The sequence below is a fragment of the Culex quinquefasciatus genome, chromosome 2 (genome assembly GCF_015732765.1).
Source record: "Culex quinquefasciatus strain JHB chromosome 2, VPISU_Cqui_1.0_pri_paternal, whole genome shotgun sequence".
Taxonomy (NCBI): Eukaryota; Metazoa; Arthropoda; class Insecta; order Diptera; family Culicidae; genus Culex; species Culex quinquefasciatus.
Window position 1 is genome coordinate 222,270,774 of NC_051862.1, and position 14,362 is coordinate 222,285,135.

The 14,362-nt window shown below is 35.7% G+C and overlaps 1 protein-coding gene across 2 annotated transcripts in view; it reads right to left on the reverse strand.

The window, feature by feature from the left end:
* Positions 1 to 8,651, reverse strand: part of LOC6049487 — a 35,532-nt gene extending 26,881 nt beyond the window's left edge. For both annotated transcript variants that reach the window (XM_038257499.1, XM_038257498.1), the window contains exon 1: positions 7,562 to 8,651. In XM_038257499.1, coding sequence (XP_038113427.1) covers positions 7,562 to 7,604 — 43 coding nt within the window. In that variant the 5' untranslated portion in view covers positions 7,605 to 8,651. The remainder of the gene's footprint in view (positions 1 to 7,561) is intronic.
* Between the last annotated feature and the right edge of the window lie 5,711 nt (positions 8,652 to 14,362).

Genomic DNA, 14,362 nt, shown 5'->3' on the forward strand with positions numbered 1-14,362 from the left:
TGAGCACTGTGTGATTTTATACAACCGAATTTCGGTATGGGTCATATATGACCCATCAGGCCTGAAAGGGTTAAGTGAGATCCGGCTTCCAAAAAGTACATCAATATCACTTAAGGGGCCATATCTCTCGGCAGGGTTGCCAGATCATCAATGTTTTGGACTCGTTGGAAAGGTCTTTTGATAATCTAACCAACGATGGGTCGGATGGTGGATCCGGACATAGTTTACATACATTTAAATGAGATCCGGCTTCCAAAAAAGTACATCAATATCACTTAAGAGGCCATATATCGAGGCAGGGTTGCCAGATCGTCAATGTTTTAGGCTCGTTGGAAAGGTCTTTTGATAACCTAACCAACGATGGGTCGGATGGTGGATCTGGACTTAGTTTACATACATTTAAGTGAGATCCGGCTTCCAAAAAGTACATCAATATCACTTAAGGGGCCATATCTCTCGGCAGGGTTGCCAGATCATCAATGTTTTGGACTCGTTGGAAAGGTCTTTTGATAATCTAACCAACGATGGGTCGGATGGTGGATCCGGACATAGTTTACATACATTTAAGTGAGATCCGGATGTATGTGAAAACACATTTTTATGCATAACTTTTGAACTACTTATCGAAACTTCAATCTGTATAAAACTCGATCTATGGGACCCTAAACCAAGTCGAATGCAACAAGTTCGGGTCAAATCGGTTCAGCCAGTGCCGAGAAACATGAGCTAGTTTGTTGGTCACATACATACATACACACACACATACACACACACATACACACAGACATTTGTTCAGTTTTCGATTCTGAGTCGATATGTATACATGAAGGTGGGTCTACGACGTTTTTATACAATGTTCATTTTTAGAGCAGGATTATAGCCTTACCTCAGTGAGGAAGGCAAAAATGTGTTAAGTTACATTAAACACTGGTGAAATTTTTCACATTTTTACAAATGATTTAAGAAAAATTCCATCAAAGAGGGAATATTAAACCATTCAAATTTTCAACCTTCCATTATTCAAGTTTTTTTTGTTTCCAGTGTGTCGCATGACCAATCACAAAATCATTTTAATTTAATATTATTTTTTTATTTAAAGAATGTTTTTAAAAATAAAACAAATTCTTGTAAACTGATTGAAATGAGTTTTTACAGTAAAATTTGCAACAGTTTTTGAAACTTTGAAAAATTTCAAAAATGGCTCTTACGTCCTTTTGAAAACATATTCTAGATATTTATTGTATAAAATAGACGATTAATAGATAACATTTGACAGAAACATAACAGTAGTGATATTTATATATTTAGTTTTTTTTTTTAATTTTGATTGCTAAATATTGTCTCGAAAAATGCCCCCGGGACCGTCTGGGGTTGAACCCAAGCCGACTGGGTGAGAGGCAACCACGCTTACCCAACCCATACACCACGGTTCCCGGTTTAATAAATGTACCGTAAAATGTCAAATTGCTGGTATTTTACAGTACTAGACTATTTTTGATTAGGTGCTAAAAATAAATCTGAATCTGTATCCCGCTTACTCAGAAAGACATTGACATAAATTGTGAGCGGGATACACTGAAAAAAAAAATTAAGGGGCTTATTCAAAAAAAGTTCAGTGTTAAGGCATTGCATATAACAAAGGTCTCAAAGAAATTTTTATAGTTTTTTAAATGAAAAATATTTTATTTATTTTGGCAAGCCTTGGACTTAAAATCTTGGAGTAGAGTGCCGAAATGATACCCGAGCTTGAAGTTTGTGAAAAAATGACTTTTTTAATCGCTCTTAACTTTGCAAGGTCTAGTTTTATAGCTTTGGTATGTTGTGAAAAGTTGTAGAACATCAAATTTCCAATGAGAATCTCACTTTTGGGATTATTTCGATGGAAATAGCAGATATCCAAGTACAAAATTTCTCAATAGAGATTTTCAACATTTCGAATAATATAATTCAAAGAAAACTAGTCGCTACAAGGTGTTGTTCTAATCCTCTAAATGACGCTAAATACAACTTGAGTGGCATAAAGGTGTTCAACTGCAGTTACGGAGGTAGGCATTTCCCCCCCTTTGTTCAATAACTGACATGTCCCCACTCAAACTGTCACCTTATTGCAGCTCTGCTGCAATTCCTACCTAGTATTTCTGTCTGGAAAACCCATTACACTCGCATTAACGTCACCGTTAGAGGTTTTTTAAATATTTAATCCCAACTTTATTTTCCATTTTCATGCGGAAACAAACGGAGAAAAAGAAACACAAACGGAAGCCTACTTTGCCTAGCTTGTGGGGTCAGAACCTGGCCAACCTGGTGGAAAAATATTGCTGGCCGGAATGCGTCGTAAATTTGCAGATTAATGTTTGGCCAGCGGCCCAGCTGGACCTCCGCGCGAGGTTGCGGGTTGGGCCCCGGGTATCGATCGGGAGTCGCGTATAAATATCAGTTGACAGTCGTTGCCCGGTTTGGACGATGTAAAATTGTTTAAACAAGCCACAGAACAAAACGGGGTGGTCTTTTTTTCCACCTCCATCGATGCTGGAAACTATTTTCCACCAAGTTGGAGCTGGAACTGAGCGAAAAGTTACAGATAGGGATTATTTTGGAATTAAATTTTTGGCTCCAAACATATGCTGCCAGAGCGAAAAGAGCAGGCGTTGGAATGGCGCTGTCTGCTGCTGCTGCTGCAGTTGTCGGTTGGTCGTAATCTACTTTAAAACAGCTTTGCGCCCCCCAACTTTGGCGTTGGTTGTGTTGTCTAACCATCCAAGCAACCATTGGAGCCCAGTTTTAGTTCCAGCAGCAGCATATGATAACGCTCTTTGCCAATGCCAGATTGGGCGGAAAATTTGTGGTCGGTTTTATAGGAGAGAGAGTGTGAGTGGGAAATTTGCGCAAACTGGGGTCAGATCGTGGTGAATTAACTTTAATTTGCATACTTAACGCTAAATTGCGTCGCATGAATTTAGTCTGCCAAGGGGTGGTGATGTACAGTTTTGGTGGAAGTTGGTTGATTAAATTCTGTTGCTTGGCGTATACACAAATTAAATTTATAAACTTTAAAGGACAATATTCCGAAATGAAAAGGTCACAATTTTTTTAACATTGGTTACAAAAAGTTTAGAATTTTTGCAAGAATTTTGGAAATTCCCAGGAAATAAATAAATATTTCCAAAAAATTAGAAATATATTTTTTTACGGGAATTCTCGGTAACTTTTTTCCTGAGACGGGAAATTGGATTTTTCCTAATACCCAAATAACTTTTGCGAGAACTTCGAATAATGTCTGAACTGTGCATTAAAAAAATATTGGGAATAAATAAAAACTTCAAGTTAAAATAAATCAATAAACTTTGATATTTTAAATCAGGTGGGTGTCTAATAGTCTAATCCAACTCCGAGCATTCTTATTAATCAAATTTAAAATTCTTAATTTTGTTTGAATTTGCTCTGAACGTCTCAGCAAAAAACTTCAAGTGTCTAAAAAAATCAGCAATTTAAACTTAATTTCAACTTACCTTTGCCGTAAAGTCGTCGACAGTCACCAAATAAACTCCACCAAATCACCCCATTCATGAAAACGTCTTCAAAGAACTCCCAAAAGTTCACCCAGATTACATCGATTGCTCGAATTTGTGTAACGGCCCACGTGCGCCCGCTTCTTATGAAAATTAATTCCCAAAAAAAAGACTACCCCACCACCGCTGCTGGGTAATGATGACGATGATGGATGATGGTTGATCGTGGGACAGCCAGATTCAAGGTTGACTCGATGTCGCCATGACCCCCACGACGACGACTTCGCACCGCCTGCTGCCACCACCATCAGCCAAGGTGCTGCTGCATGGAAATTTATGGGGAAATTTCATACTCCCAAAGAAAACGAGGCCTACTTTGACGGCGACGACGGTGCTGAAGACTTTGCTAGGTAATAATATTCAAAGCAGTTTGTTTTTCTTGGGATTGCGCCAAACTTTCATCGTCGTCGGAAAATAACGCAAAATGTGCGAGTGAGTGTGACTAAGGCGAGTTTTCCGGGGCGGTGCTACAATATAATTAAAAATAACGCTGCCGAGTGACATAGATACGCGGAGCATTAAACGGCAATGTTATGAAGCTTGTTCCGTAATTTAATAATATTACGGCACGTAATAAGCCTGTTATATTATTTTGTCTAGGTACTTTGACAAGTGCTTTCGACGAATTTGTCGAGGTTCACGTGATGGTATTTTGCTGGATTTCGTGGAATTTGAAACACTTCAAAGTAGGTTGGTGAGAGATTTTTTTTTTTGTTTTTAGATAAGTGTTATTATGTGTTATTGGTTTGTTTTCACTTGCTCAGTCATACAAGAGAAAATTGAGTCAGCCGAATGTTTTTCAAAATTTAATTAGACTTCGTTTTGCGAACGAAATGTTGAAATCCTGTTCCACCAGCTACAAGGTAAAAGATCAAAGATATAAATCAATATGAGTGATGCCAATGTAATAAAGCTAATGTATAAAAAATAGACGTAACAAAGCAAAGTTTCAATGAATTCTTCTTCTTTTTTTTTAAATTCATCTATAAAAGATTTGATAAAAAAATATAAAAATTGAAACACAAGCCATGGTCTCAACATTTTAATAAAAAAGTGTTTTAAAGTGCATTTCACACCTGCCCAGTTGTTTTGCAATAATTAGTTGTCAAAATATCCAAGTATTAAAGATTTTTTCCGATAAAAAAAAAACAAAAAAAAAACATTTTGGATCCATCCCAGACATGCTTAATATAATTTAAAACGCAGGAAATTGCATTTCTAATTGTTTTCAGTTGGTCAGACTTCTATTTCTTTTAAAATTTTGAAGTTTTTTGAAAACATAATTTTTTGCCCTTTCTTTGTTGAAGGGAGGGGCGACATAATCTTTTAAAAATATTTGCAACGGCCTTATTAAAAAAAAGACTAGACTGCGATAAAGTCTTCAATAAATTCACAAAAAATATAAAAGAAAAAAAACACGTTTTTTCGTTTTTTTTAATGATCAACATTTATCTCTAAGAGAAAATGCAATTTTGACTCTCCAGAGCAAAGATGTTTGATTTTTATTGAGAAAAAGTGCCAACTTTCGAAATTTCTCAGAATTTACAATCAAGATCTACAACTAGACAGCAAGGTCTAGAAAACTAGATATTTCTGAAGCAACTTTTTGTCTGTTGTCAAATATATATGAACAATGTTCAGGGAAGTCTTCTTGAAACTATTTTTAATGAAATGAGCAGTTCTCTACGGAATCGGTCTTTTTTCTTTAATTTTAATTTTTGTATTTTTTAATCCGGCTGAAACTTTTTTAGTGCCTTTGGCATGCCCAAAGAAGCCATTTTGCATCATTAGTTTGTCCATATAATTTTCCATACAAATTTGGCAGCTGTCCATACAAAAATGATGCATGAAAATTCAGTAATCTGTATCTTTTGAAGGATTTTTTTGATCGATTTGGTGTCTTCGGCAAAGTTGTAGGTATGGATATGGACTACACTGAAAAAAAAGATACACGGTTAAAAAAAAATTTGGTGATTTTTAATTTATCTTTTTGTCACTAAAACTTGATTTGCAAAAAAAACGCTATTTTTATTTTTTTTTAGATGTTTTAGAGGACATAAAATGCCAACCTTTCAGAAATTTCCAGAATGGACAAAAAATCTTTGACCGAGTTATGAGTTTTTGAATCAATACAGATTTTTTCAAAAAATCGAATATTGGTCGCAAAAAATTTTCAACTTCATTTTTCGATGTAAAATCGAATTTGCAATCAAAAACTTTTTTTCGTAAAATCGCGATGACTCGTCATGTTTATAAGCAAACCCCTCATGTCTATACATCAAAATTTTTGTAATTGTCTGTTCTATAACTTTGTAGAACATTGTTACACTCTAAAAAATAACCCTGCAAAGTTAGAAAAAACACGAAATTTTAAAATGACATATTTTGTTCTAAATGAAAAAATGACCCTTCTGGGTCAATGTAGATTTGAAAAGTACATTAAATTTCCCATAAAATGACATGTTCCAAATTTTTTTACAGTCAAGTAACGGAAAATGGGAGAATTTTCAAAACTTTTTTAGTGTTTTTTTCGATGAAAAATACATTTTTTCGGAATTCTGAGTACGCCATCAAATCGGGCGTCTAATTTTACATAAAAGTTCCTTTGACACCAAATTTCTATCTCATCATCGTTTCAGGCTGCAAATTATTGAAAAACACCTCTTTTTAAAGTTACCCCTTAGGACAAACTTTCACGCAAATCGAAGAGGGGTCGGGGCAACTTTTCCAGATTTCGTGTGAGTTGGTAGATAATTACCCAATAGCATTTTCATCAGAGATTACGTCAACTTAAAAGGGAAAAATTTAAAGTTGGTTGATATATTAGATTAAGGAGCCTATTGTGCACATTTGGGACCATCCGTAAACCACGTGCTGCTGGCACATTTTTTTTGTTCTCAGATCTTTTCTGCTTCCCCCTCGTGGACAATTTCCATACAAAACAAATCTTTTTTGTATGCCCCCCTAAAATGTTTACGATGGTCCCTATATTATTTTTCAAGATAAAATTTTTAATGAGATGGCAATTGATATCATGTATCATCTTTTTTTTTGATTTTTTCTGTTATTTATTCTATATTAATGACACTAACGAAAACGTTTTTCAGCTGGCACTCAGCATCTAAAACAGAGTAGTTAAAAAGACAATGTTTCTATTTTTTGGTGAATTACCCTAACCATAAGTGATGTTCTTACCTTCCGCCAAATGATAATGTATGAACCTTTTATTCCGTCAATTTTGACTGCTTTTGTCTAATTGGATCACGTCAAACATTTGATTGACTCAATTTATCAAAGTTGGCCAAATGTTACCAAATGTTGAAAATGGGAACTTTGTTCAAGATAAACAATACTAATGATTCTAGTAAACACAGTTTTACCCAACTAAAAAAAAAAAAAAAAGATTTTATTCGAAATTGCCAAATTGTTCAATTATATTTGGCTTTTCTAGTATAAATTTATTGAATATAATTCTTCAAATTAATCAATAAAGGAATTGAAATTTCATAATGACTTGACATCTTTTTCATCAGAAAATTTCGTGCTAGTAGTGATGACGAAATGCAAAGTTGTTAAACTCCATGACGTAACAATTCAAAAATACCTAAACTATCACGATACCTCAACCAGTTCCTGGAATCATTTGTCCCCACTAAGTCAGCATTAAATATTTACCCACCATACCACCTGCTCAGCCCACATGCCGCTTCCCCTGGTGTTGAGGAGAGGAGGACGGTCGGTACAGATTTTCCCCTCCCCTTTACCCCTACGACAAAAATCCCAACTAACCACATGCTAATGACGTTCATAAACTGTACGACCCTAGTACAAGTACTACTGTACCTAAACTTGTGTAGTGGCCGAATCACGAAGAAAAAAAATGTATATTTAGCACGCCAGACGCGCGTCCTCGTCCTCAAATTCGGTCACGTTTCGTGAAAAGTTTCATTCATGAAATTATTATTATTAGTTGGGGTTGAGCTATGGCTTACCTTTCACAAGCAAAATCTGCAACAGCACTAGCAAACTCCACATCTCATATTCCGTTTTCGCGGGGGCGCGATTTTCTTTCTACCAGCTTCGATTTGATTTTTTTTTTTCAAATTGATGCGATGATGATTTGTTTGTTTGATTTTTGTTACGGCGATTTCAGCAATGTTTTCGAATCCAGAACGGATGCTGCCGGTCGTTATCGACCCACCCGTTTGGTTTATTTGGATACCATCAGCATCGCTTCCACGTGTCGAATTAATGACGATGAGATGTGTTAAGATGGTTCTTCTTCTTGCTTTATGTTTTCATCTGCTGCAATAAACACGTGATCGCATTTCTTCCAAGTACTTGAAATTCCGCGCTCGGCTGAGATTCTCACATTTATTTTATGTCATACATTCACTCCTTTTTTTCTTTTTATGCAGCAACTTTCTCCCCTTCTTTTCTAAAAGATGGGTGGGGGGAGAACACTATGCTTCTTTAGAAGCAGAAGGGCAGACCCAGGTATCGCACATAAATTTCCCACACTTTTCTTCTCTCACTTGGGTGCACTTGCACAGAAGGGAGAAATTTTCACCGTCGCTGCATCCGTTGCAGACTTGCAGACACTTGATATTCTATTCTTGTACTATTTGGGTGGGGGCGCGGGGTTTTGTGGGGCCGATCCCCAGCTATTTTCCACGGCTATTTAAACTGTAACAAAACATCCGCGTAAATCACCTCACCACCTTCTTTCGCTCTCTCTCTAGCAGCTCACACGCGTACTTCCTGCTGTGATTAATGACTTTCCAAATAAAACAAACCCGAAAATCTATATATCTTGGCCACGTCGGTGACGCCGGGATGTAGGCCAGACGTCGGTTCGCCTCGTCGCTTCCGGTTCCGGTCAGCAGGTGGTCGGAAAACCTCGAAATTTCCCCCACAACTCCAAGCCCTTTTGGCACGACCTTCTTCGCAAAGCACGCAAATCACTAAACTTTTCCACTGTGCGCGAACGCGACCGCGAAAAACGCGAAAAAACAAGCGAGCTGCGAGGATTAATCGACTTTTCCCCACCGGTCAAAACCTCAAAGTTCATCCACGCTCAGCGTTGATAATAAGACTGACTAGCGTGTGAGCATAAGAGCACGTAGCAGCGTGGTCATCGGAGTAGGCAATTTCTCTCTCTCGAGAGAGAGGAGAGAGCGCGCGTGAGAAAGGCGTCGCGACGTTCGCGCGAAGCTCCCACACACAAGAAAACAGCGAAAAGGTTGCTGCGATCGGGAGAGGGAAAGGATATTTCTTACTCTGAGAAGAAAAAAGGGGAGAGAGCAAAATATGTTTTATGTTGAGAGAGAGCGCGCGGAAAACATACTGCAGCAGATTCTAACGGGAAAAGGTTCCTTTTGAAGGCGTTGAGGGCGCATGCGTTTGTTTTTGTTGGGGAATGTGTAGCGATGGTGGCGACGTGCGGTGGACGGTTGTGGAACTGTAGGTTTTGTTAGGGATATTCTCTAGTGGGGAAGGTCCTGGTGAACTTTTGTTTTTGAATGCGATTAAAGTATGATAGTATGGTCAAGTAAAGAAAACATTTACTTGAATATAATTATTTTTCATATTTTATTTTTTTCTGACAAATTTTTGATTTAATCCTTTTTTTATGGTGAAACAAATTTCATTTATTCTCTGATCAAATCAAATTATTTATTGTTTTTTTTAGTAAAAAGAGCATTTAAAAGACGTGTCGATGAACAGAAATTTGTGATGTTGATAAGAGGGCCCTTTAGCCCTATTTCAATTTCTTGTATATCAGTAGAAAATATGATTTAAAACTATTTCTGATCACTTTTTTAATTTAATTGCAAGAAAATAAATTGCCAAGACAACATTTTTTCGAAGGATCAACAATGGTCGAGTAGAGAATTGAGAATTGAGAATTGATTTTTTTCCGTGGATAGGGAGCGTTCTTTTATTACGTAACGCGAAAAATCGGACTTTTAGACCCCCTCCCCCCCCCCTCGTAACAAAATTTCCATACAAATTTTAAAAATTTTGTATGGAGCGTAACACGACCTCCGACCCCCTCCCCCTACTGCGTTACGTAATAAAAGAACGCTCCCAATATATTTTACGCTAAATACCAAATAAACGAAGTACAACTAAGCACATAATATTGTTTAAATTTAAAATGCTTTTAAGCTATCTAGAATCAGCTGTCCTTTTAGTTCCAGTTGTAAAAATCAAGTTCTGCTATTCAATTTCTGCCAAATTCGAGTAATTTATTGCCTGTTACGATACCATATTTATTTTCTCAATATTTCAACACTGCCGCCATTTCATATGATTTCTAATCTAATCTAATTTAATGGCCGCCATTTCGTATGATTTATTTATAAATCACCTTAGGACATGTTCGGAATAATATTTGAACCAACTGACTCAAAACAAGGCATCAACTTTAATATTTTTTCGTGATTCGATTATAGTGAATTAAAGTGAAATTTTAAGTGAAATTTTTTCGAAGACTTCGGATAATCGAGTCTGGACTGTACCAAAGATATATCCTAACTTTCTTATATAGAATGTTGCAAACCAGAGGTGCTCAAAGTTTTTGGAGGCCGGGCCAAATTTGATGCTCAAATGAGTTTGCGGGCCAAATTTACAAAAACAGGTTATTGAAAAAAATAACATTATTTTAATTTAAAAGATTTAATTTATTACTTAAAAAAAATCAATTCAAAATAATAGAAACCACAAAATAACGGCTTTCTATCAGTATCGTGATTTTATTGTTTCATGTTTTTGAAAAAAAGTTTTTAGCTGAATGTATATGTGTTTTCAAAAAAAAAAGTTTTGTTTTTATGTTTCGAAAATGGTGACATTATATGTTGAACAATTCATCTAAAGCGTAATATTATCTATAAATTAAGTGTGAAAAATCGTTGAGTGACAGAATTTCAACATTTCAATGAAAAAAATGTTAGAAAATGTTTAAAGCTTCCGTATAGTTAAACTGCAATCATTATTTAAAAAAAAAAGATTCGACAAAAAAACATTTTAGCGAAAAAACATTTATTTATTTCAATTATTTTTTTTAATAAACCCAAACATGCTCAAATGATTCTAAATGCAAGGAATGCATATTTAATAAATTTCAGCTGATTGCACTTAAACAACATTTTTTTGAAGCTTTGAAGTTTTTTGAAAAAATATATTTTGGCTCCTGATTTTTGAGTCATTTTTTTAATAATGGTGGAGAGGTGGGTTGATCAACGAAAGCTTTGTAAAATATTTGTAACAAACTTGATCCTCCGATTTCCACATTTTGTCTGCCTGAATCAGTTGGTAGTCAATCAGATTCGTTATCTAACTGTAATGAGTTCGAATCCCGAAGGAAGTGCAATTTGAGGGTCAGTTCATAAAAGTGTCATTATGACTTGGAAATTAATAAAGAAAACTTACATTTTTGCATCTATTACAGAATTCTACATAAGTCAAACTTGAACGTTTTTTAATATTTCTAAAACTGTTTGATGAAAATTTTGACGATATTTTCTAGTTTCACTCACATTGAAACAATGAAATTGCTTTAATTATAAAATATTTGTAACAAATTATTTGTATCCTAAATTGGGGATCAAAATATTGATAAATCATAAATTTTTTAATTAACAAAAAATTAAAAAGATTAGCATGTAAAAATTTAAAATAAACCTTGATTTTGAAAAAGTATGAAATCACTTTACAATAAGTGGTCAACGGGTCATTTTACATGATCATTCAAAATGGGTCTGCGGGCCACAAAATATCACCTCGCGGGCCATACTTTGATCACCCCTGTTGTAAACCATTGCATTTCAATGGAAGTTTAAGTGCAATCAGCCGAAATCAATTTAAAATACATTCCCTTGGGTTAAGAATCATTTTTAGCATGTTTGGGTTGATTTAAAACCACTTTGATTTTTTGTAAAATTTCAATGCACTGTATCGCAAAAATTTTTATTTTTGCAAAAAATTGTTTTCGTCAAATCTTACATTTTTTGGAAACTAATGATTGCAATACAACTGGACTAGTGTAAAATGCATTTTTTAACACTTTTTGCATCCAAATGTTGAGACGATTGTTGTGGTTGAAAAATATTTGCATTGGCCTTATGAGATTTGATTTTATAACGATCTTTTTTTGTCGAACCCCCTTTGATACTAACCAATTCAGAATGACAAAATAAAAAAAAAATAACAATAATTCTCATAAAAAATCTTGGTTTGATTTTGTGTGACTAAACCAAAATATAAAATTAGAATAAGAAAGAAAAGTCAGGTTTATTCAGATTAACCGAGGTTTTTGAAGAACTTCCTATAATGAATTTAAAATCATAACCGATATTTTGAGAATGGAATTCATTTTATTTTGATTCGATTTTCAAAAAATCATTAAACTTTTAAACGTAAAACCAAAGCTGATTTCAAATTTTGCTTCTAAAGAACGCTATCATTACTTTTTTTTATTTCCAGCTAAAATCCTCCAAACAAGTCACTTTAGCAATTGCAAACCCCGACAATATTCCTCATAATTTCAAGCCACTTATTTTCGGAAAAACTCACTTTGAACTTTCAAGTGTACTGTTTTGATATCTAATTCTGAGCTTCGCTTTTCCCTTTGATGCCTCGCACACACACATTCACGAAAAAAAAAATCTGAAGAAATTTCCACAATTTGCCAACTTCTTCAATTCAACTTTCGCCGAATGTTTTCCTCGGTCACGGAGGCTTCACCGCGGAGAAGAGCATGTTGGCAAAGTTAATCAGATTCGCACACAACCTCCAACTCTCGCGCCAAGTTTAGGGGAAGGATATTTTCGTACTTTCATCCAAAAACTTACACTAACACACACATTTGTTTAAACAGGGCACCTTCTGCGTAAACACACACACACACACACCGCCATCATCGCCAACTGACTAAATTATTTCCTTCCATTCTGGGGAAAATGAGATGTTTTTTGGTGGGGCGGGGGTCTTCCACGCTTATTTGCGTAAGAAATCCTCACTCTATGATGTTGGTTGGTTGAGCTGCCGAATAATTAAGGGATTTACTGACAATTTTCTTCGCAGTAGTGTCTTGAATGAAACTTTTTTCATTCAATTTAACCTTTCAATGGTCAGTTGGCATTATTTATTGTCCACAAACCTCCCCCTAAACGCCTAAGTTAACCCCGCTGAGCTGGTTTGCAGCACCATCTGTCCGATGTGCTTAATGAACACCGGGTCGGTATTTCATTAAAGGGACTCATTTCACCCCCACATTCGCCACAGTGGGACGGTGGGTTGGGTTTGCCCTTTTGATTCTGGAAAACGCAAGGGGGAAGAAAATTGATTGTTAATTTGAGATTAAGGGACCTTTTCGCTCTCCGACGGTGGTGGTGGTGGTGGAAAAGCGTGTCGAATTTGGTGTTACTTAATATTGGTACGGAATGTTGTTCTGCTTGTCCCCCTAACTCACGCACTGGTGTTGTTTTAGTTAAGAGAGGTGGCGCATGTTCCATTAATGGTTTGAACTAGATGGTTGATAGGCTGATTAAAGATTTCTGATAAAATTAAACTTTTATTTGATTCATGGTGTATGATTAAACCACAATAAATCGTTGCACAATATAATGATTTTCAAAAATGTATTGATTTTGAAAAAAGCCTTGCTATGACGATAATTTATTCTATCGATATTTTGGTTTTTTACGTGATAGAGGGGAAATAAACCAATTTTAAGCCTAATAAGCGGTCGTGTTTGAATGATGGTGAATAATCTGGCGTGTTCCTTGAAATTGACTAAAACCAAGTACACCAACGAGTAGAGCAACTTTTTGTGAACATTTCTGTTTATTTTCACTTTTACTAAAAGTTACTCTATTCCTTTTACAAGCATTTGAAAAAAATATTTCCCAAATGCATTCTAATCAAACGATAATGCATTGGATCACGCCCATTTTCCTATTTTCAGCTTAGTTCTTTTGTTCTTCCAGCGCTCTTTTGTGTCAACTAAGTGTTGCCAAAATTGATGATATTTAAAGCTAACACTCACGAAAAGAAGCGTTTATAGAGAAAATTTTCAGGCAACACTGGCTCACTCCAACAGGCGCTGCTAGTGGTGTTGGTAGCCACCCTTTGTTCTTTATTTGCCTTCGCTTCTCGCTCGGTTTTCTTCAGCCTTCGATTGGAATGGGTCGTCAACATGGAAACGTCAAAAGACTTGGCGCGTTTGTTTTTTTATGGCGCTTGCTAATTATTAACATATTTCGGGATTATTTTTCAAGTGAGTGATCATCTAATGTGCAAAAGAACATGTTGCCGAAAGTTGGGGTCAGTTTTGTATCGAAAGCGCCGTGAAAAAGTAAGCGAAAGTAAAAAGTTGATTTTGGCGTTATTCATTAAGTGTTTGAGGGTTTCTCGCGTGTGTCACTGTGTGGTCACGCAAAATAGAAATTATGATCAAAAGTGCATAAAATTTTAAAATTAAAAGTGGCATACGGAGCTCAGGAAAAAAAAACTAAGCTCAGGAATAACATTTTCAAATTAGGGGGAGAGGGGGTAATATGCACCCCCTAAGGGAAAATTGTGATTTCTCAACCATTACAGTATTACTGTGGGAGAATTTTGTTCGATGTTATAAAACAACTATTATTCTTCGTCATCCTTGTGAAAAAAGTCTTAAAAAACCTCAAAATTGTTCGAAAATATCGAATTTCTAAAAACATTTTTGATTCATTTCAAACAACCATGCGGGGCAATATGCACCGCAACATTGGGGCAAAATGCACTACAAC